General features: G+C 41.3%; 1 protein-coding gene across 6 annotated transcripts in view; it reads left to right on the top strand.

Moving 5' to 3' along the window:
- The first annotated feature begins 3,528 nt into the window (after positions 1–3,528).
- The window catches only part of RACGAP1 (Rac GTPase activating protein 1), a 28,275-nt gene continuing 7,390 nt past the window's right edge, over positions 3,529–24,413 (top strand). The window contains exons 1-9 of one of the 6 annotated variants that reach the window (XM_038577615.1): positions 3,529–3,627; positions 10,684–10,772; positions 16,919–17,121; positions 18,139–18,275; positions 19,219–19,288; positions 21,369–21,422; positions 22,143–22,223; positions 22,803–22,920; positions 24,080–24,210. In XM_038577615.1, the coding sequence (XP_038433543.1) occupies positions 10,688–10,772; positions 16,919–17,121; positions 18,139–18,275; positions 19,219–19,288; positions 21,369–21,422; positions 22,143–22,223; positions 22,803–22,920; positions 24,080–24,210 (879 nt within the window). In that variant the 5' untranslated portion in view covers positions 3,529–3,627; positions 10,684–10,687. Of the gene's footprint in view, positions 3,735–4,342; positions 4,418–10,683; positions 10,773–16,918; positions 17,122–18,138; positions 18,276–19,218; positions 19,289–21,368; positions 21,423–22,142; positions 22,224–22,802; positions 22,921–24,079; positions 24,211–24,413 lie in introns of those variants that run through there. The other 5 variants (XM_038577613.1, XM_038577614.1, XM_038577617.1 and 2 more) reach the window with 5 other exon arrangements.

Genomic DNA, 24,413 nt, shown 5'->3' with positions numbered 1-24,413 from the left:
CCCAGGGCACGATCCTGGAGACCCAGAATCGAGTCCCACGTCGGGCTCCCGGTGCATGGAGCCTGCTTCTCCCTCTGCCTGTGTCTCTGCCTCTCTCTCTCTCTTTCTCTCTCTCTCTCTGTGTGACTATCATAAATAAATAAAAATTTAAAAAAATTATTTCTCTCGACAACTCTATGAAGCAGGTACTATTATGATTTCCATTTGTTGATGAGGGAACAAAGGCACAGATGACTTGTGAAAGGCCATGTGGAAGAACCATAGTACAAATGGGGTGACATGTGGGGGCTGGGGACAGGATGCTAAGGGAGCTTCTAACAAAGGCATGGCTCCAGGCCTCAGAGACCTCCCTGAAACACACAGAAAACTCTTAAGCTGCCTAGGAAGGGTGAGTAGAACTTGGCTAGGGGAAAAGGCAGTGGGGTGGGGTGTGGAGGGTGTGGGGGGGTGTGGGGAGGAAGAACTGCAAACAAATGCTAGAAGGGTCAGCAAGTGGAGCTCCAGGGGCAAACCAGGTCAGATGAGGGGAGCCTTGGTAGGGATCTTGGTCTTTGCTGAGGAGGAAGTTGAAATCGTTAATGATTTTAAACAAGACAGAGACATGATTAGAGTTGCATTTTTAAAAGATCACTCCAGGGGCGCCTGGGTGGCTCAGCGGTTTGGTGCCTGCCTTTGGCCCAGAGCATGATCCTGGAGTGTCCAGGATGGAGTCCCACATCAAGCTCCCTGCATGGAGCCTGCTTCTCCCTCTGCCTATGTCTCTGCCTCTCTCTGTGTCTCTCATGAATAAATAAAATATTTAAAAAAAGATAAAAGATCACTCCAGGCAGGCGTTAAGAATGTAAGTGGGGTGGGGGGCACCTGGGTGGCTCAGTGGTTCAGCGGCTGCCTTCAGGCTCAGGTCATGATCCCTAGAGTCCCAGGATGAATCCCTCATTGGGCTCCCCACGGGGGCCTGCTTCTCCCTCTGCCTATATCTCTGCCTCTCTGTGTCTCTCATGAATAAATAAATAAAATTAAAAAAAAAAGGAATGTAAATGAGGGTTAAACAATTTCATTGGTGGCTACAACTGCTGTAATGGACTAGGGTGATGAAGGTAGGAGGGAGAAGAGTGTGCACACAATGGATACTTAAGAGTTGCACTCAGTAACTGGACAAGAGGTGAAAGGGAGAGGAAGAAAGCTGAGTCATTTCACACCCTCTTCTCTCTTTCCAATCATTAGGTCCAATCATTTAATAAATGCACTTCTTTGCGTGAATATCTTTCTCACCATCTGCCCCTCCTTACCATCTCTCCTGCCACTGGCCTAATTTGGCTCATGTCTTTTTTTTTTTTTTTTCCCTAATGGCACAGGAAGAGTCTTTTTACTTTCAGATTTTACCCTCTTAGGCAATCCTCCATGCCAGCTGAGCATATGACCCATGTAAAATGCAAACCTAGTCAAAGTCTGACTAAATCCCATTGTCTTGTCATGTGTCTGTTATAGGACAAGTCCAATTCCTTCCTGGTCTAGTCTCTACATACTTTACCAGCTGCAGCTGCCTCTTTTACTCCTCAAGCCAAAGTTGCCTAAGAAGGCCTCATACCCACTGAACCCCCAATGTCACCTGAGTGTTAAGGTAAATGTTCCTTCATAGCCCTAAACCTTCATAAATTGTTTGCTTGTGTATTTATTAAATATACAGATGACTCATTCCTGAGAGGTCACAGGATCCTCCCATTGCTAGGAATGTGCCACCCCTTGTATCTGGTAAATTCCTATTCACATTTCAAGTCCTAGCTCAGACATCAAGTCTCTGTAGGCTTTTCGAACACTCCCACTCCCCAGATAGGATTAACTGCTTCTTCATCTGTACTTCTAACTCACTTTACACATATTGTGTCCTCATACTTACTGTAGGATAGGGGTCTAAGGAGGCACAGACCAATGAAACAATGAATGCTCCTGACCTTAAAGGGTTGTGGGAAGGATAAAGTGGTATAATAATGTAGAGTTAATATTTACTTTCTTTATATCTTCCCTAATAATATTAATAACAGGGCAGCCCGGGTGGCTCAGTGGTTTAGCACCGCCTTCAGCCCAGGGCGTGATCCCGGAGACCCCGGATTGTGTCCCACGTCAGGCTCCCTGCATGGAGCCTGCTTCTCCCTCTGCCTATGTCTCTGCCTCTCTCTCTCTCTCTGTTTCTGTCTCTCATGAATAAAGAAATAAAATCTAAAAAAAAATATTAATAACAATATGTATTACAGCTTCTATAAAGTGTAAACTCTAATAGTGTTCCAGACACAGTTTGCTCTGGGAATAAACCTGTGACACAGGGATAGTACTATTATTTCTGTTTTATAGTTGGAGAACACGAAGTACAAGAAGGGTTACAAAGTGATAATACAAGTGGTTCAGTGGTATGCCTGCTGCGCAAAAGAGCTCCAATGGTATTTGTTTAAATGGAATCAAGTTTTCTGGTTATGAAACCTGTGACCTTTCCTTTAAAACACACTGCTTCCTGTATGCCTTGGCCAGTATTTTTTCAAATTGCGGGTAGCCACTCATTATTCAGTAATGAATTCAAAGACGTAGAGAGGACTGATAACGAGGTGGGGGTGGGGGGAGACTAGAGAAGTTCAGAGTACATCGCATTGTAGAAGGATGAGCGGAATTCTGTGATACTTGGCTGTAATGTCAAATATATTTCTCACTGTGAATCTGCACGACGACTTAAGAAAGCTCTGTGCTTAGCACAATGCCAAGTGCTAAGTGAACATTTATTAAACAGAATTATAGCACTTTTATTTTGCATTTATTCCTACCCCTCCCCCTCCAGCTGTCTCCTCCATTCTTGGCTACTGGAAAGCAGAGATCGTATCATCTGTATTTTTCTGATACCTAGTAGACCACTTGTTACGAATTTAGGGCTCCCAATAAATGCATGTCAAATAAAAACCTGGAGGAATGCATCCGTGAATGAAGGCATTACATAGCTCAATAAATATGGTTACAAATGACTGCTGTTCTATCTCCTTCCGGAATTCTTCCTATTGAACAGCGAGACCTGACACTGTTCAACTGACAGTTTCCAAAAGCCCTATTTTCCTGCCCGGGGGGAAACAGCAAGGCCGAGCATAACCCGCACTCAAGAAGTATCATTTGCCCTTATTTTTATTTATTTATCTTATTTATTCATGAGAGACACAGAGACGGAGAGAGAGGCAGAGACAGAAGCAGGCTCCATGCAGGGAGCCCGATGTAGGACTCGATGCCGCGTCTCCAGGATCACGCCCTGGGCTGAAGGCGGCGCCAAACCGTTGAGCCACCCCGCCGGCCCCTCATTTGCCCTTAGTCAATATGGTACCCTGAACGGCTTCAGGAAAGGGATCCGGACTGGGGGGAGACCCTAAAAACAAACAACGCCCCCGCCCGTCTGTTAACCTTAGTCAAAATGGCTGCCTTTGGCGTCGTCTCGTCAGCACGCGCATGCGCGGTGCTGGCCTTCCCCCTCCCCACTCGGGGGCGCTGGTGCGTGCGTCGCAGCGTCGAGGGCCAGCGCGGGAGGAATAAATTTCTCTGTGATTGGTTGGTGCAGGATTTCAAACCCGAGCCGGAGGCGCGGTGCTGTTCTGCCGTTGGGTGAGGCGCGGAGGGGAGCGAGTGGAAGGCGGCCCAGGTCGGCCCAGGTCGGGCCGGGTCGGGGCGGGCGGACCCGGCTAGGTGGGCGCCGGGGGCTGCGAGAGCAGGTGCGTCCGGCTCCGGGCTTGCGGTAGGAGGGGGAGTGTCCCGGGGGGTGAGCCGGGGCCGCGGCGGGCTCAGCAGGGGACCGGCGTCGGCAGCCCGCCCCGGGCCTCCCGCTGAGGGCTTCTCTCTCCTCGCTGTGTTTTGCGGGAAGCCGGGGGCATCTTTTTGGGGCGGGGGCTCGAGCAGGGCAGGACCCACCCCCGGAGAGGGGACTCTCTCTGGAGAACGAGGCCGGGAGCGGGTGGGGGTAACACCCCCATTCTCTTGGGCGGACGCCAGGGCTTGGGGGCAGGGAGGAGGCCTGGTGTGTGTTTGAGAGGCCGGGGCGGCTTGAAGTGGAGCCTCTCCCTGTGGGCTGTGCGTGTCCAGGTGCGCTGGCCGGGCCGCGGCATCCCGCCCGCCCCATCCTAATTCTTAGCTTTAGGAACAGCGCTGGGCCTTAACTTCTACGGTTCCACGTAGGTGTCTCTCTTCATTGGATTTTCGCTCGCAGGCGGAGGGAGTGTCTAGCAACGTAGGGTGGGTGAGAAGATAAGCCTTTTTCCCTTTTTTTTTTTTTTTTTTAAGAATTGTCATTATCATTCTCTTGAATGTGTAGGGTGAACTTTTCGAGTTATTGAAAGGGTTTAGAGAAGACGCCTTTCCTCCTGTAGCTTAAGTATTCAACAGGTACTCAGTGCATAATGTAAGTACAAGACAGTCTTCTCTTTTTTTTTTAATTTAAGATTTTATTTATTTATTCATGAGAGACACAGGCGGAGGGAGAAGCAGGCTCCATGCAGGGACCCGACGTGGGACTGGATCCCGAGTCTCCAGGATCACGCCCTGGAATGAAGGCGGTGCTAAACCGCTGAGCCACCCAGGCTGCCCCCAAGACAGTTTTCTTTAGCTTTCAAACAGCTGGCGCTTTGTTCGGGCCAGTAGAGCTTAGGACTTAACACTGGTGAATCTAGTAGGCCTCTGCCCTGTTGAGTATACTGTACAGTAGTACAGCCCTTTTAGATAATATTTTAGCAATGTTTATCAAGAGCTCGAAGAGGTTTTTACCCTGCAATATAGTAATCCCAGCCTTGGAAAACTGTTCTAGGGAATCCAGCCACCTAAAGAGAAGAAAAAAACAAAACAAAACAAAACTGTTCACAGTGATGTTCATTCATTCAGGAAATGTCTATTAATCATTTGCCAAATGTCAGGCACTATTCAGGGTACTAGGGGCTCAGCAGTGAACAAAACAGACAAAAATCAGTTGCTTCTTGGAACTTAAACTGTTGAGGCAGAGAATAAAATAAGTTTTTTTTTTGTTGTTTTTTTTTAAGATTTTATTTATTTATTCATGGGCGACAGAGAGAGAGGCAGAGACACAGGCAGAGGGAGAAGCAGGCTCCATGCAGGGAGCTCAATGTGGAACTCGATCCGGAGACTCCAGGATCACGCCCTGGGTGGAAGGCAGGCGCTAAACCACTGAGCCACCCGGGGATCCCCAGCAAATAAGTTAATATATAAATATGTTAGATGGAGATAAGTACTTTGGAGGAAAATAAAGCAGAGAAGTGTTAGGGGTAAAGGCTGCAATTGAAAAGTGGGTAGTTAGGAAAGACCTCACTGTGAAAATGACATTTGAATATATCCCTGAAGGAGATGAGGGAGTGACCATGCAGGAGATTCTATGTAAATGTAACTGGAAAACTGGAAATTCCATACATATCCAAAGAACAGAATGGTCAAGTAATTGTTAATCCACTTTTTGTAACTTAATGGAAATATGATAGAGAAAAGCAAAACACAAAATTATATCTATGATTGCAATATTGTGAGATATAAGTATATAATGGGCAAAGTTTAGATAAGGAGATGCAGGTAATTAGAGTGATGAGGTTTTAGTTTCACTATTAAAAAACATTAATTTTTTTGAACTTAGAAAATTCAGAGTGTGAAGCAGTGCCCTATCTCTGTCAAATGAGTGCTATTGATAATAGGGGTAATTTTGACTGAAACTGTTAGGGAATGCTTTAGTGAATTGGGAAGACACTAGACCTTGAGGAACGGAACACTGAAGAATGGGAAGAATTCACAGAATAAGAAGGAAAAAGAACTTTACTAAGTATACTAAGCTAGTGATAATTTTCTGAGACATAATAATCAGCTCCTTTCTTGGTAGTCTTCATTCAAGTTGGACTGAGAACATTCTGTTTACTCTTTCTGCAGTTCATTTGTTCATAAGAACATTTGGTTTCAAGATAATCCTTCTGTCTGCCAGTTGTGTAGAGGCTTTTGATACAGTGAAGCAGAAGCTGGACTTTCGGGAAAAAGAATTGCTCTGAAATACTTTCATATGAAAGAATCTTGTAGTATTGAGACTGTCTTAGGGAATGGTTTTCTTTGGCAGTGGAAAACCTGTATTGCTGAATTCTTGGGAATCTCCAGATTTAGTTTGTGAGAATGTTTTTCATTAAAACTGTTTCCTGAAAAACTCAGGCAACCTTCCATTGCTTTGTCTTACAATATTTAGTTAGCACCCTTGGTGCATCTAAAACGTGATGTATGGGTCTCTTAATAATGTTGTTTCTAGGAGGAAGAAGAGGATAGAACTTTTCCCAGGATACTCTGCAGTTAAGATCTGTAATAGTCTGTTATTCTGAAGGACGATGTCTGTCTCTTGGCTGGGTGATTGAAATTAAATTGGGGACTCAAAGCAATCACATCAAGCTGAGACTCTTTCCTGGTGATGTGAAATTGCTCCCTCAGGGATACTCACAGATTGGGAATCTGTAACATAGTGACTTCTCCACCTCTGGGGCTTCTCATCAATAACAGCTGAGATTCTCTAACACCTTTTTGTTTAAAGTGCTCCGCAAACTGATTTCCTTGCTACACGCAGATCATTTCAGCTTTCCCAAAAGGCAGCCGCCTCTGTAGTGCAAAGTGACAGCTGTTTTACAGCTGCAAAGCAATGTACTACAATATGACTTTGTTTTTGTTTCCTTTCACATTAGTGTATCTCCTAGCTATGGAGCTGATAAATAATAAAGGGGGAGAAATAAAGGAGTATTCATGTGGGTGGAAAATGTGACCCAACAGAAAAATTAAGACCATTTTTAATTGACATTGAATAGGATGAGTAAATTTTAGCTGTTTGAGTTACAATTTGGCTGAGATATCAGAGTTAGTACTGATGCAGAAAGATATTTTTGTCATCTATAAATAATTCCTGAATGTCACTTCTATAGAACATTAATAAAAATACATAGTCCCCTGGCATATAAAGAGAAGAGGATTATATTTTGCCAGTGCCGTTTTTGGATTACCCTAAGTAAACCTGTGTTAGAGGAAAAGCTATTCTCGGATGCTACAAGCCTCGTGTAAGACAGCTTGCCAAAGAGCCTCGACCTGGTCAAATTTTGCTATCTTCTCCATTCTTCTTGGTCTGGGTTCCAGCTATGATTTGGTAATCACGTGGTAGGATGTAAATAATAACCATCAGACCAAAACAAAAAACAAAAAAAATGTCATACCCACTTTTAATAGTAAGGTTCGATTTTTACATTATAAAACTTATACCTACATGAATCGATGATGCTCTGTGAGGTAAATAGGCCAGGTGTTATTGTTCCCCCTTATAAATGAGTCTCAGAATTTGACTTATCCCAGGTTATACTAGCAAATAGAAGAACTCAAACTTTATTCCAGGGCTTCTGTCCAAACCACCCCTTTTTAAAACTGTTGATTCAGTTTTCATCAGTATTATACATTGATGTTCAGATGGAATGGAAATTCTTTTGACCATAGGATCATGGGTGTGTGTATGTATTCTCTGATTTCATTCATTTATTTATTTAATAAACTACGCCCAACATGGGGCTCCCACTCATGACCCCCGAGATCAAGAGTAGCATGTTCTATTGACTGAGCCAGCCAGACACCCCATCAAATATTTATTTTTAAATACCGAGTGTTACTTGGTTTCAGTAGTGCCAAAGGTAAGGTTTCCGCTCTCATGTATAGTCTACCTGGGATATAGGATAGAAATGTGGTAAAGTTAGAGTGCAAGGTTTATGTGTCTGAGTGCCAGCTGAGCAAAGCAGTGGGGGAAAGGCCAGTTGAAGTGAGTGATGACAGCCTGCCAGCAATTAGGGGATGGATAGAAAACATGAGAGAAAAATCCATGGGTAATCATACTTGTCTGAAAGGGAGTAACTTAAGGTGATTCTGAGGTTTGAAACGGAGTGAATGATAAGGAAATCAAAATTGGGAGTCAATAGGGTAAGTCAGTTGGTAGAGTAGTTGCTAATATATAATGGGGAAGGCTAGAACAAAATCTCAGAATCCTGCTTCACCTCCAGGGCACCCCAAGCAAACCGAGAACTATAGGACTGGGTTAGGAGAGAGGCCAAGGAGGAATGGGTGATCATCTGGAAAGCTGTAATGACGAACATGGGATAGTTTGATAAGTTCTTTAAGAGATTGGAGGATTGAATTTCAGGGAATCTCTGGTGTTGAGAGGGAAGAATAGAAAAAAAAAATCCGTAAACCCTTCATAAAACTCTAAATCTGGAGACTCTGATGGTCTGACAGTTAAGGTTTACTTACCTCTGTTTTATAACAGAGCACTGGGAGTTCAGTTAAGCAACTGTCTCCTGGGGACCAGGCATCATATTTGAAGCATAATGTAGTAGATGGAGATGGTTGTGTGCGATAACTGTTACTACGATGAGGAGATGTCCCCAGGTAGGTTCTCTGTGTCTTTAGTCTTTTTAGGAATCTGGTTGTTTTCAAGAGCCAACTCTCCCCCCGCCCCCCCCAACCCTCACTCTAGGGAATGGTATGCACAGAACACAGGCAAGAAGAATAATGGGCTAGAGGAACTTGAGAAAATGTGAGGATTTCTTTTAAAGGGGACAAAGGATGAGGTTGTATTGTCATTTAAAACAACAATCCTTCTGATTTTTTTTTTTTTTTAACAACCAGTTTTTAATACTCGAGTTGCACTGTGCAATCTTCCTTTTCTGCATTCTTGGGCAGTTAGAGGTTTTCCTATGTACTGAATTCACTGCCTTACAGTCTCAGAATATATAGGTGAGTGCTGAGATAATGGAAATCAGTGCCCTACATTAAAACTGATCAGTCTCTTCCCATTTTTACTGGAGCCAAAGGAAATCATCATTTAAATAAACTACTGAATGCCCTGCTCCTGCCCTGTAGCATTTGGGTATATATTGCCTGTTTTATCATACTGTTAAACCCATGGGCATCTCCACGACTTCTAGATCTCTTCCTGTCAGTTTTAATGCTATTCTTTAGTTTTGTTCTTAGTTTAGAGAAAGATCTTTGTAATAAATTTGTTAGTCTGGTTGCTTAGCAGCTTGCTGTGATTATGTAGCTTGGAACAGATACATTGCCATTTGAAATCTTGGTTTCCGGCCCTGATTCAGGTATATGTTGCCTCCAAGCTTGGAATTGAAAGCTTTTTGGCTATTAGACCAATCATCATTTGAGTACAAATGAATAACTCTGTAGCATTTAGTAGAAAATATCTTTATGTTTATATATTCCTTTGTCCTTTGTGGTTTTTTTTCCCCCTGTACTGCCCTCATAGCTTCTGGTACAATCTTCTTAATGTTGTAAAATAACTAAACCTTCATAAAAGAGTTCTTAAAATTTAATTTAGATGCATGAACTAAGGACCTGGACTAGAATGTTGAAGGAGGACTTGGAGAAACATAAGAATCCAATGGTGGGGGGAAAAAAAAAAGAATCCAATGGTGTTTCTAAAGACATTCAGTTTTCAAATGAAATTTATTTTTTATTTCATTTCCTTGTTAATTTTTTTCCTTGATAATTTTTATAATGTCCAGTTGATGTCTTCTTTTTTTGACTGTTAAATGAAGATCTTATTTCCTAAAAGTGTTTCCAGTTAAAGTCCATTCAGAATAGAACTGTTTGTAAGGACACTATTTTTTTTTTTTTTAAGATTTTATTTATTTATTCATGAGAGACAGAGAGAGGCAGAGACACAGGCAGAGGAAGAAGCAGGCTCCCTGCAAGGAGCCTGATGCGGGACTCGATCCTGGACCCTGGGATCACGCCCTGGGCCAAAGGCAGATGCTCAACCACTGAGCCACCCAGGCATCCCAAGGACACCGTTTTTAATGTAATATCAGCAGGTCTTTGGGGGGAAATATGAAGCCTGAAATTCACTATATAGAACACAGTAGCAAATGATTTTTTTCCTTTGCCCTTCTAACTGTGAAGGTGGTGTATTGTCTCCTTGGTGCCAGAATGTGGTACAACATAATCCTTTGCCTATACTTAGTATAAATTTATTAGACATAGTCCCTGCACACAGTCCAGCAGAGAGCCCTGCATTACAGAAATAATTCTTGTGCTGCTGAGCTGGCGATTTCCTCACTTAATCACTTGTGTGACGTCATCTGTGCCGTTGGTAGGAAATGTGCTGACCATGTCCTGCGTTTTAAAAGGCAGTTGCAATAGGGGTACTAGCTAAAAATGAAATTAAAAATAAACCTTTTAAGTTACGTTGAAGGGCTTCAAAGTCCAGAAGGATTAAAGTGGCAAAAGCATTATATTAATCAATAGACTAAGAACCACATTTTATAGTTGGTTACCTAGTAATCAACTGACATGCTTGTCCCTAATTGCTTTCCTTGCAGCTCCAGAGTGATTGCAGAGTGGAGGAAAAGAAGTAGGCAGGAAGGGGTGTTATATTTGGAGGTCTGAAATGCTTCTCTGATTTTCAAATGAGTGTTAAACATTCCGACTTTGTTTTTATAATAAAGATTATACAAGACCGATTGTTGGCTTGAGATCCTTATAATGATAGCTACAAATGGAAGAGTCCAGATGTTAGTCACTGATGGCTGTATTGGATTGCTACTGAATCTTTTGTCTGGGGGAGAAGGCTGGACCCCTAATGTATATTTGATTTCTTGGCAGAAAGATGGATACGACGATGCTGAATTTGCGGAATCTGTTTGAGCAGCTTGTACGCCGGGTGGAGCTTCTCAGTGAAGGAAATGAACTCCGTAAGTCATCCTGAGCTGGCCTGTGTGAAGAGAAAAAACAGATTTCAGATTTTGGTTTTCTACAAAGCTGAAGTGTGTTCCAGTCTTAAAATTGTTTTTCATTGGGGCTTTCTAAAAAGAATGTGATAGTCACTTATCCATGGTCAAAGCTTAATGGACACTCATTTTAACTGGTCACTTTTTTCTTATAGTTCTTAAATGGGTTTGCCCAGATTTCTTTCATTATCAAGATTCTCTTTCCCTTGAATACTTGGTATTAGTTGCCAATATCACTTTCATACTATGAACTGAGTAAAATCTGAAGTTCCCAGGATGTTGCTTCTTTCTTTAGAGTAGTAGTTGTCTGCATTTTTTTTCCTGGGCTTTCCCTCTGTGCTATAAAATATTTTCAGTTGAGAAGAAAAATGTCAAAATTTCATTTTGAAGAAGGGACTATTCATCTGCCTTTATCTGTGTCATATATTTGATTCTTAGAAAGGGTTGAAATTGGGTAGATAGAAAGCTAGGGAGGAAAAGGAGGTGGTGATAGAACAGTGGTCTGGGAGGTAGATTAGTGAGAAAAGAGGTGGGGCTGATGGCCCTGACTTACGTGATCTAAGGGAATTATTTTTTTAAGAGATTTTATTTATTTTTTCATGAGACACACACACACACACACACACACAGGCAGAGGGAGAAGCAGGCTCCATGCAGGGAGCCTGACGTGGGACTTGATCCTGGGACTCCAGGATCATGCCCTGGGCTGAAGACAGGCGCTTAACCGCTGAGCCACCCAGGCTGCCCAGGGAATTATTTTTTATCAGCTTTTCTTTGGGTTGCCATTCTCTTCTATTTCAGATTTTCTTTAATATCTAATTTAGTAAGCATTGCTCTTAAGTCAGCCTCATTGGCATAAAAGTAATGTAAGAACTGCATCTTCAACTTTTATTTTTTAGTTTTTTAGATCTTCACAGTACTTAGCATGGTGTCTTGCTTATGCCATTCAGCATTTTCTTTAATTTGATGTTTTTAATAGCTCTTATCCACTTACAGGCCTTTAAAACAATATTCTATTTTTTCTCTCAGTAGTTGTTGCATGGCCCTATCATCCGATACCAGCTCAGTTACCATGATGGCATACTAATTAGGTTTCTCTTTGAGGTCACATCATCTCAGAAGATGGATTACTTTGGAACCCAGTGGGGAAGAGTATTGAATAAGAGATCTTAAAATTCAGGCTCATTCAGCAAATATTTAGTGAGAACCTAAAACAGCTTCTAGCACACGTTGAGTTGAGGGAAAGGAATGACTGACTAAATGGCTTCATGGACAAAAGTAGGGTTTGAGTATAGCTGTAGATGTAGGGTAAGGTCCCAACAGACACAGGTGAGAGAGGGCAATTAGGATGGAGGCAAGCGGGTGTGGGGCTTGAGGGGAGTAGGAGTAGGGGGAGTGGCATAATCAGCAGAGCTTTTGGAAGATGACCCTGGCAGAGGTAGAGTCTGAGAGACTAATGAGGATGTGGTTGTCATAGCTCAGGGAAGAGTCAGAAGGAGCCCTACCTAACTCGAATGGTGTTTGTGAAGATGGAAATAAGGAAAAATGGAATAGAAGAGACTGTGATTAATAAGATCTCTAGGAGGAGACAGCCAATAGGATATGGGGGCAGAGGGAGGAATCTGAGGTTTGGAGTCTAAATAACTAGTGCAGGCTTTTAACTTATTTCTGTATCTGTTTCTCCATCTGTAAAATAAGAATTCAAATGTCTTTATCTTCTTTGTGGGAGTGCTGTGAGCATTTGGGGATAAAACGAGATACTAGTTGTGAAAATACTTTGGAAGTAATTATGCCAAAAAAAAGATACTTATTTTTACAGGTATCCTTGTTTTATAAACACATTTCTATCTTCCCATTGATTTCTGTTATAAAATAGTGGTATGTTTTGCCTCCCTCTCTAAATTCCTGACTTGGAATGTTGGCTTTTGAGGAAATAGAGTGGCTTTGTGTTTTCCAGACTTCTAGAGTCTTCTTTCTGCAACCATCTCAGTCTCTGTCCTCTTCTTTTTTTTTTTTTTTAATTTTTATTTATTTATGATAGTCACAGAGAGAGAGAGAGAGGCGCAGAGATACAGGCAGAGGGAGAAGCAGGCTCCATGCACCGGGAGCCCGATGTGGGATTCGATCCCGGGTCTCCAGGATCGCGCCCTGGGCCAAAGACAGGCGCCAAACCGCTGCGCCACCCAGGGATCCCTCTGTCCTCTTCTTTGATCCTAGGAATTCCTCCTATGGTTAAGTGTCCTCACTCCTTGTTCTTTTTTTTTTTTTTTTTTTTTTTTTTTTTTTTTTTTTTTTATTTATGATAGTCACAGAGAGAGAGAGAGGCAGAGACACAGGCAGAGGGAGAAGCAGGCTCCATGCACCGGGAGCCCGACGTGGGATTCGATCCCGGGTCTCCAGGATCGCGCCCTGGGCCAAAGGCAGGCGCTAAACCACTGCGCCACCCAGGGATCCCCCTCACTCCTTGTTCTTGTCTTTCATCAGTCACTTCATTCTTCTCTCTCCTTTTTATATAGGTTTGTTGTTGTTTTTAGCGAAGTCCAAGGTTCCTGCAAGATCAGAGTGAAGGTTAATATTCAAATAAAATGACTTTTAATAACCTAGTTATCTTTGATTTCCCCAGTCTACATTGTTTTTATCTCTCTCTCTCTCTCTCTCTTTTTTTTTTTTTTTTTTTTAGGAGATTTTATTTATTCATGAGAGACAGAAAGAGAGACAGAGACACAGGCAGGGGGAGAAGCAGGCTTCCCTATGGGGAGCCCGATGCAGGACTCGATCCCAGGATTTTGGGATCACGACCCGAGCCAAAGGCAGACACTCAACCACTGAGCCACCCAGGTGCCCCTTTATCTCCTGTTTTTATTTTATCATGAGCTGCCCGAACTTTTTTTATGTTGTTGGTGTGTAAATTGGGAATAAATATAACTGTATCAGGTACATGTTGTGTGCCAACACAATGCTAGGTTTGTTAGGCTATATACAGTAGGTGAAAACTACAGTGTATATGACATGGTAGTCTTCATGGAAGATTATGGTATTTAAGTTTCAGAGATAGGTTTCAGAACAGAAAATAACACAAGTGTCAAAATACATGCTCTTGGGAAGTATAGAAAAATGTAATGTGGAACAAACAGATTAGGAAAGGATTCATAGAACAGATGGGACTAGAAGAATGGATACATAAAGAAGAGTGTAGGTAGAGCATTCTGTTTGGAGTACACAGCTTGGTCACAAGGGAGAAGGCAGAAATAAGCATGGGTCTGTTCTGGGAGCAGGGACAAGAAAAAGGGTATTGTGTAGCGGTGGGAGGGAGGTAAGTTTGAATAGACTGGTGAGGTGGACTTGGATGCCTGGAGTTTAAATTTGATCTGAACTGCAATTCTTCATTTATTTGTGCAATGAATACTTAAGTGCCTACTGTGTGCTGCAAGGTACTGGAGATAAGAGACACTGCCCCCTTGCCCTTAAGAAGCTTGGAGAATGGTGGGGAAGACAAAGGGAAGCAGAGGCTGTGCAAAGGCCCGAGGAAGAGTGAGCTGAGAAAGCAAGATCTCTGGGACGGTTTTAATCTATTTGCTGAGCTGTGAACCAAATCTTGGGGTTTTTTTGTTTTGTTTCTAACGAATCAGAGATTATCCCCAATTTGTTTAAAGGAAATTTCCCTTATCTCTCTTTTGATAGATGCATTTCATAGTTTAATATATACATAACTTTTTAAAGGAGATAATTTGAATTTAATAAATCTTTTGAATGTGTACTTCATGACAGGGGCTAGTACCAAATTGGAATTGTGATTCACAAACTGACCCAAAAAGTGTGATGCTTATTGATCTCCAGTATCAGAATTTTTCTTGGTCTGTCATCTAACGTGCCATTTTGACCCATTCTGGCAAACTTATTTCTTAACAGATTTATACATAAGTAAATAGTTCTGGTTAACATCTTAGCAGATGTTCTGGTTTTGGTCTAACGTAAACTAGGTTGAACTAGTAATTGAATCATTCATACTATTAAAATAGGAATTCTTTTCTGGAAATGAACTGATACTCTCTTTGGTTTGAGTTCCATGGTCCAATTCAGTTAGACCTATAACGTATGCCAATTAACAATGAATAGGGATTAAAACCCAAATTTAATAAGGCTTATCAAGAAGGAGTGTCCTAAAGAGCAAAATTAGGTCCAATGGAAATCTTTTCATTCTCAAAATTGTTTTTCAGTTCAGTAAATATTTGAGTGTGTGTGCAGTACTATATTCAGAAACATTTAATTGACCACAGTGTGGAGCTAGAAAGTTTTTAGATGTGTAGTTGAAAAGTATATTTCTTGGGTGGGGATGACTGGGTGACGGGCACTGAGGTGGGCAATTGACGGGATGAGCATGGGGTGTTATTCTGTATGTTGGCAAATTGAACACCAATAAAAAACAAATTTATATATAAAAAAAGAAAAGTATATTTCTTCTTTATTTTTATGAAATTGAAGTACTATTACATACATTAGAAAAGTATACAAATCGTAAGTGCAGTACCTGACAAATTGCCAGAGTGAACATGGCTAAGAACCAGCTCTTTAAAAATTTTTTTTATTAATCTACATTGTTGAAATAGTTAAATTTGCAAAAAGATATTTTGTTTTCTTTCTTTTTTTTTTTAAGATTTTATTTATTCATTCATGAGAGACACACACAGAAAGAGGCAGAGACACAGGCAGAGAGAGAAGCAGGCCCCATGCAGGGAACCCGATGTGGGATTCCAGGATCATGCCCTGGGCAGAAGACGGCGCTAAACTGCTGAGCCACCCGGGCTGCCCTGTTTTCTTTTTCTTTAGGAAGGAAAAAATTTAGTTATTTATTCTAAACTGTTAACAAAACCAACATACTCTCTAAAGCTATTTGAATTGTAGTTATATCTATATATCTATATCTATATCTATCTTTGATACTTTTATTGTCTAAGATAACTAGATCCTAGTATTCTGCTTAAAACCTGTCATTTGTTACAAACTGAAGTGTCCTTATGTGTAAGACTTGCTTTCTCTAGATTGAATTCCCATCCTAATTTGTAAGTTTGAAATTTAGTCAAATTATTAAGACTGCTTAAAAAGGACACTATATTCATTGTTTCTATGCTCTTAGGTTAAATTCAAATAGGAAAAGTGCCCTTACTACCCAAGAATCGGCTAGCTTTGTGTGCCTGTGGCCTAGTTTCAGCCGTAAACTGGGTTAGTTTGGCCAGGTGCAGATGTACACCTTGGGAACTTCCATCCTGGTAGTGGTAGGGAGCGATGCATAGAAATTGATGGAGGGTAACTGGAAAATAGGAAGGCAGTGTGGAACAGTCTTTGCCAATAGCAGGTGGCAAACATGAATGCCACCAGGGTTATCGTGCTTTGAGGCACCATCTTGGAAGTGATGCTCTCTGCAGACATGTGGAAAGAGTCCACATTCCACCAACAGTGACTCACCCAAAGTTAGTATGATCTGTTCTTCCTGTGTCTTTCCCACTAAAATGTTTATCCACCCTTCAGGGCAGTGTTAAACGGCACAAGCAAATTGGCTCTTTACTTTCAAATCAATATTTGTATAATTATATAGTTGAATGGAATTGCAGGCCTAGATGTCTATAATATTAATCTACATCTATTGGAGCATACTACAACAGTTATATTTGAATTTGCTGTTTAACGTCTCTCTGGCGCAGCAATGTGTGACTCTAAAGGAGGCTGTTTTTGTTTTATAGCTGTAACTGTCTTGGTGCGTGACAGCTGCCCCAAAGGTATCCCCCTTTGATTGCCTTCTGCTCAGGAGCTTTCAGTATTGATAGTACATCTGGAGCCAGGTGACTAATGAGTTACTTACTCCATAGCAGATGCCACTGGCTAAGCCAAAGTAAGTGGCCTATCGAAACAGGAATTGCTCTCCACAAAGCTGTCATGTAGGGCGATGAACATATATCCGAGATCTGCTCCTGGTTATTTTCAGCTGGCTTTGCCTACAGTTTCACTGGTCCCTTAATTATGTATTTGGAGGAAAACTAACTAGAGGACTCCGTCATTAGAACGTTTGTAATATGTTTGGTGCTCAAATTATTGAAGTTTCCCACTTTCCTTAGAATTCATCCAGTTGGCAAAGGATTTTGAGGATTTCCGTAAAAAGTGTCAGAGAACAGACCACGAGCTGGGGAAGTACAAGGATCTTTTGATGAAAGCAGAGACTGAGCGTAGTGCTCTGGATGTTAAGCTGAAGCATGCACGCAATCAGGTGGATGTCGAGATCAAACGGAGACAGCGAGCTGAGGCTGACTGTGAAAAGCTGGTGTGTATTGTTCTCTATGCCAGAACTATGGCAGTGGGGGGAGGGGGCAGCATCATCTGGTCATGTTTCCATCTGCCAGTTATACTCAGTTTCCTCTTCCACATTAAAGAACTAAAAGCAATCTATCCGTTGACAACTTGGCCTTGACTGGAGCTGAAATTGCAGCATAGGAATCCTGTTCTTCATAGACTGAAATTAAAATATTTTTTCTCTTTTAGACTTGAAACTATAACTTCATAGATTTCAGATGAGAATTTAAAGAATTAAAATTAGGCAGGGGATTCCTAGCATGTTGATCTGTCACAAGATGTTGATGTCTCATGCCACCTAGAGTATCCTCATCCTTTTGTCAATAGCTAGTACTTTGTTATTGATACAGGCAAGACAACTCTAAGGTTTTCCATCATTACTGCCCTTGGTTCAGGGGAAGGGGCTAGATGTAATCTGCCAGTTGAGCAATGTGACTAAGGTAGAACACTATCATTTTGATGTTCCAGGGTGGGTCATGGTACAAAGGAAAGCCTGTATGAGGAGGCACTAATCCATCTTGGTACAGTGTTAAATGCCTCAGTAAGCTCAAATTGACTGGTTCCAGTGTGTCACAGCTTTGTATCCATTTCAATGCATTTTGCTCCACTATTTAGAAAGGTGGGTGGCTGCTTTGATCCATAGAGGAAGCCAATAATTGTCCTGATAAAATGATACTAAATTGTTTTTGCTATGTGAAATCTATTTTGGGACTCTCATTTTGCAATACTGTCTTGAATTAGCAGCTTGACCCAAAAGTCTTGTAGCAGAAAGCCCACTATTCTAGATGGAGTTCATTTTACCAGTCAGAAATCAGAGACGCAATCTGGGCTTGATGTGAATTAATATGCTATTGGTGTAGCAGGCTTCCTGAAGGCTCATTTGCATAATGCTGTATTTTAATGTCTTCTGGTCTGCCCGTCCCATAAATTTGAGGTGAAGCTTTCTCCCCTGGTTAGTTAGGATGTTTTACTCTGCTTTGGTCTGCAGGAAAGACAGATTCAGCTGATTCGAGAGATGCTCATGTGTGACACATCTGGCAGCATTCAACTAAGCGAGGAGCAAAAATCAGCTCTGGCTTTTCTCAACAGAGGCCAACCATCCAGTGGCAATGCTGGGAACAAAAGGTGGGGAAACTGCATCTGTTGTTATCTGATCACGAGCAATGCAGCTGTCGGAAGTTCTTGTTATCTGAACTCTTAAATATACTGCTTCTGGAATGTGTGCTGAATAAAGCAGAAAAAGACTTTGGAGGAAGGGCGAGTGGGAAATAAAGGCACAAGGGCCTCCCACTTCCTTTTATCTTATTTTGTTTTTGATCTTTCCTTGGGATGTTGTTTCACCATGGGTAAAATTTTGATGTTGGTGCTAAATTGCACATCAATAACTAATTCCACTCATTGCTCAGAAACCTAAAGGTGAAAGTGGCAGTTCAGCAGTACTTTGAATGTTTACTCTCCAGAGAGCTCTTGTAGCTCTTCTGGTTTAGAAGGCCTCTGAGCCCAGACCAGACAATAATTTTGGTTTCACTGCATCACTATTTAAAATAGTCTCAACCAGGCTTTGAATTTAACACCCCCGATACAATACATAGGGAAAGGTCAGCACTCTTAGAGCTATTTATTTTGTTGCCTGGTTGTTTTATGGGGAATCTTTATAACTGAGAAGATATATGGGCTTAATTTCTTCAAAAGCTAATGCTGGGTGATACTCTTTCTTATAGAAAGCAACCACAATTGGGATCAGATTAAACTTCACTCTTCTGCCTATGAATTTTTAGTAGCGTGTTCCGCAGGAGTAGCACCCATGCTCCTGACTGTAACTTTCAACTGATGTTGCGAGGTCTTTGCCAAAAAAACAGGTGTGCTGCATGTGTCTTCGTGCATGCACAGACACACTCTCCCACAGAAACCAGCACAACGAGGCTTTGAACTTGTAGTTGTCTCCATAGGAAGGCACTGCTATGAAATTGCTGATTTTACTTGACCCCTGTGACTTGTTCTGAGTGTTCTTGCATTTTTACTTTCCAGAGTCTTCTGTATCTAATACTGTTTTGTTTCACTCATTTAGATTGTCAACTATTGACGAATCTGGTTCCATTTTATCCGATATCAGTTTTGACAAGACTGACGAATCGCTGGTAATAAATGTTTGATCTTTGAAAATTGTCTATTTTTCTTACCCCTGCTCCCTCGGGAATCTCCTTTCTGTCCTCTCTTCTGATATTCCTTTATTACTGTTGTAGTAATTGATGTGTTATAGATACTGAGCTAGCATTTTGTTTTATTAATTTTAAGGTTATTTATTTATTTGAGAGAGAGAGAGAAAGAGTGTACAGCTGTGGGGGTGAGGGAGAGAGAGTCTTTAAGCATATTCCACACTGAGTGCAGAGCCCAACGCAGCGGGGCTCAATCTCACAACCCTGAGATCATGGCCTGAGCCGAGACCAGGAGTCAGACGCATAACCAACTGCACCACTCAGGCACCCCTGAGCTAGCATTTTAAAATAAAAATCCACATAAGCTATAAGAGACTGGCTTATATATTTAGTTTCTGAAAGTGAGAATATAGAATTCAGGATTTGGCATGAGGTTAAATTTATTTAACGGATCTGTGAGCTACATGTACTAATTGACTGTATCTTCTTGGCTTATTAAACATCCACAGCTAGCAAAAAAAAAAAAAAAAAAAAAAAAAAAAAATTAGCAAGATTCTACCCAGGCAGGGCTTATTTGCTGCTCTTGGAGAGAATAGACTTGTGACTTATTTCAGAGTTAGTTCGGTTCTTGAGAAAACTTAGTCATACTTCACAATTTAGAAGGAAACCAGTGCCTTGGAACTTCAGCCAGAAAAATGGCAAAGTTTCTAGGGACTCTAATGCTTTGTTCAACAATGGTTAATAGGTCTGAACTCTTGTTACCCTACCTTTGTGGGGCAGCACCCTTTTCTTAACTTACAATGATTTCTGCATAAAAGGTAATCTCTGATATTTCAATCTTTGATGTTCAGGATACTGGTGGTTTGTTGGTTTGTGTATCTTTCCTATTTTACTGGCTGAAAGCTAGCAAACAAAGCAGTAAATCAGGAGGTAATTCCTGGTTGGTTTTCTGATAGTGTGAAACAAGTGACAACTACTTATTAAATGGGCTAGGAGCATTACATCCCAAATCAGTGTTTGGGGAAATCATTGCCATTTTATAGATATAAATAGTAGGTATCACCTTTTTGAAATATAGAATGATATGAATAGGTTTGGGATATATAGTAAAACTAGAACCTATTAATAACTGATTTGGGAGCTAGACCAAATATGGTGTATCTGTTATAATCCAAACTGAATCAGATAATCAGTAGCTAAATTAAATTACTTGACCAGGAATTGGAGAGTTTAGATTTCATTTAGCTAAGCTACCATTTGCTCTCTACTGTTTCTGGGTTTTGTGTTTTCAGAGATTATCAGGAGTAAGTCATAGGTGGTTCCTAAAAGTGAATGTAAATGGTTATTTAAGTGAAGTGAAACTAGACCACGGTAAAAAAATTCTTCAGTGGTGAATGTCTTTGTTGGGGCCCAAGGAAGAGGATGTTTGAGAAATGTAAAGCCTGAACTAGAACTTGTTAAGTGGCTACATTGTACAGAACGTCTGGTTAGATGATAGCAATCCCTTAAGAGCAAGAAGGACATGTAACCTGATCAGTATAGTACCTGAGCTTCTGTGAGTTCTACAACTAATTACAGAAATAGTCAGAAATAAAGGGCCAGGCACTGGAGATAATCACGACAGAAGTTGATTCTTTAACCTTTTCTTGCCTCTGTGGTATTGACTCCTGACTCTATTATAATAGCTTCAATTTTGGAGATAAAGCAAGTTAACTCACCATAGCTCTATAGCTATAGCACTTGAGACCCTCCCCTTTCCCTCTCCCCAAATTGTCAGGCAGTCTGTCTCAAAAAGCTTTTCGAGGGGCGCCTGAGTGGCTCAGCAGTTGAACGTCTGCCTTCAGCTTAGGGCATGATCCTGGGGTCCTGGGATCGAGTCCCACATCAGGCTCTCTGTGGGGAGCCTCCTCCCTCTACCTGTGTCTCTACCTCTCTATTTCCCATGAATAAATAAATAAATTCTTAAAAAAAAAGCCTTTCAAGTTTTCTGTAAATTTATTTGCACAGGGTTTAGGGGAGGCCTAACCACAGAGAGAAACTAATGCAGTGTAATTGTCAACAGGATTGGGATTCTTCCTTGGTAAAGACTTTCAAACTAAAGAAGAGAGAAAAGAGGGTACGTATGGTTTTATTTAGTTTTTGCTGTTGTTTTTACAAAATTACAATAAAGGAATTTTCTCTAGAAGTTTTTCCATGATACAGCATTCCTGACTTATGTTGCTCTAATCATTTTTAAACACCTATTACAAATGAATTCATCCTGGGGGCTGTATTGCCAATCCTCGAGGTAGTAACTCAGGACAGAATCTTGTCCTATTTCACTGTTCTGGCTGCCTCAGTTCATTCATATATTGGAAAAGGATTTACTTAAGTTTGTTTTGAGTTGTCATAGGAATTTTTACGCAGGACTTTTGTACTCTAAAAAATTTTCAGATGAAGTACGTGTATAATGGGATATGCAGAGCTCTGTCTGTGTGTGCTTGTTTAGGGTACTTAATATGTGTCCAAAGACTTCATGTCTTTTGATAGGATTACAGCTCTACTTTTTCTGGTGCTGTCATCTAAATTTTTCCAAAGCTTGGTTGTTTCTTCCAGGGCATTGAGGGCATTTTTGTGTTGGTACAACTTAAGCTTTATGTGGAAATAGAATGATATATATAACTAACTAACTAACTAACTAACTAACTAACTAACTAACTAACTAACTAACATTGTTATTTACCATAGCCCTGGTACCTAGGACTTGTACCCAAGTTGTCTAATGGAATAATGTTATCTTCTGTGCTTCAGGTCTTCTATTTGGCACTAAACTAATTGGTCTTTGTCTCCTTTCCAGCGCTCTAGTAGCCGACAGTTCATTGATGGTCCCCCTGGACCTGTAAAGAAGACTCGTTCCATTGGCTCCACAGTAGACCAGGTAAGAATAGTCAGGCCAAGAGAATTGTGGTTGTGAACACATTAGAGATTAGTGGCCCCAAGCACTAAGAATCCTGAGTCAAGGGGCACCTGGGTGGCTCAGTCTGTTAAACATATGATCCTTGGGGTCCTGGAATCAAGCCCCACGTTGGGCTCCCTGCTCAGTGAGGAGTCTCCTTGTCCCTTTCCCTCCCCTTCTGCTCCTGACCCTGCTTGTGCTCTCTCTGTCTCTCTCTCAAATAAATAAATAGAATCCTGAATCAACGCTGTAATGTTATTTTGAGAGAGAGATTTGGTGAGTTTTTCTGTGTAATAATAGGATCCTTATCATCCACATGAATGGAATCACTCTGAGTAAACAACTGTTGGTTTTGTATTTGATTCTATGTAGTTGCTTATGTGTATGCCTCTGTGACCTATATTTCTGTTCTAAAGTACAAGGTTTCAACTGAGTGTTTTGAGCTAGGGCCTTAAGTCCTGGCCAAGATTTAGGAGTTTTCAGCCACTCCAAAACACCCTATAGTGGAGGGGAAATGAGATTCACATGTTTGTTCTTCCCTCATTTCTACTTTTGTTTCAGGGGAATGAATCTATAGTTGCAAAAACTACGGTGACTGTTCCCAATGATGGCGGGCCCATCGAAGCTGTGTCCACAATTGAGACTGTACCATATTGGATGAGAAGCCGAAGGAAAACAGGTCCATTGGGTTTCTAACTAAATTGCCTGTGTAAAACAACTAGTAAAATTGGGGGAGACTTGGTTTTTTAAGAACCTTTTGAGGCAGGGAGTAGATGTTGTGGGTGGTTTCTTACTGCTGCTTACTGAAGGCCAGGACACTGTCATACTCTACCTTTAGATTGCTAGCCTGCCCTATGCCACTCACATGTAACTCGTTGTTGTTTTTTTTTTCCTATAGATTATTTAAGAGTGAGAGTGGGGGGAGGGGCAGAGGGTGAGAATCTTCAAGCAGACTCCATGAGCATGGAGCCTACATGGGACTCGATTCCATGACTCATGAGACCCTGACCTGAGCCAAAATCAAGAGTCAGATACTCAACCTATTGAGCCAGCCAGGTGCCCTATAATTTGTTATTCTTTTTTTTTTTTTTTTAATTTTTTTATTGGAGTTCAATTTGCCAACATATAGCATAACACCCAGTGCTCATCCTGCCAAGTGCCCCCCTCAGTGCCCATCACCCAGTCACCCCAACCCCCCGCCCACCTCCCCTTCTACTACCCCTTGTTCATTTCCCAGAGTTAGGTGTCTCTCATGTTTTGTCATCCTCACTGATATTTTCACTCATTTTCTCTCCTTTCCTTTTATTCCCTTTCACTAATTTTTGTATTCCTCAAATGAATATAATGTTTGTCCTTTTCCGATTGACTTATTTCACTCAGCATAATACCCTCCAGGTCCATCCACGTCGAAGCAAATGGTGGGTATTTGTCATTTCTAATGGCTGAGGAATATTCCATTGTATACATAGACCACAGCTTCTTTATCCATTCATCTTTCGATGGACACCGAGGCTCCTTCCACAGTTTGCCTATTGTGGACATTGCTGCTAGAAACATCGGGGTGCAGGTGTCACGGTGTTTCACTGCATTTGTATCTTTGGGATAAATCCCCAGCAGTGCAATTGCTGGGTTGTAGGGCAGATCTATTTTTAACTCTTTGAGGAACCTCCACACAGTTTTCCAGGTAACTTGTTATTCTTGAAATGATTTTTCTGCATAGCGATTGTAGTCACTTCTGATTATGGTTACAAATTACTGGTCATCTACCAGTTATATTAAACTTGGGGTTAAAATTCAGAAGGAACAAAATATTAAGCTTAAAGTTGCTTGTTTTCTAGGTACTTTACAGCCTTGGAACAGTGACTCTACCTTGAGCAGCAGGCAGCTAGAGCCAAAAACTGAGACAGACAACTCTGGCACCCCGCAGAATAATGGAGGGATGCGCCTGCATGACTTCGTCTCTAAGACGGTAGATCTGTGATCACTTTGTTCTTTTGGGCACGCTTAAGTTTTTGATTGTGAAAGTAAAATATACTAGAAACAAATTTAAATAACTCAATATTAGAAAGTTAAATGTCAGATCTCCTTCTTTCAATTCCACTCTTCAGGGTTCACTATCAGTTACAGAAGATGTCTATCTTTACATTCTGTGAGGAATATTAAATTAAAACA

This window comes from Canis lupus, chromosome 27 (assembly GCF_011100685.1).
Source record: "Canis lupus familiaris isolate Mischka breed German Shepherd chromosome 27, alternate assembly UU_Cfam_GSD_1.0, whole genome shotgun sequence".
Classification (NCBI taxonomy): Eukaryota; Metazoa; Chordata; class Mammalia; order Carnivora; family Canidae; genus Canis; species Canis lupus.
Note: the sequence above shows the minus strand (reverse complement) of the source record. Positions and strands in the feature narration are given on the sequence as shown.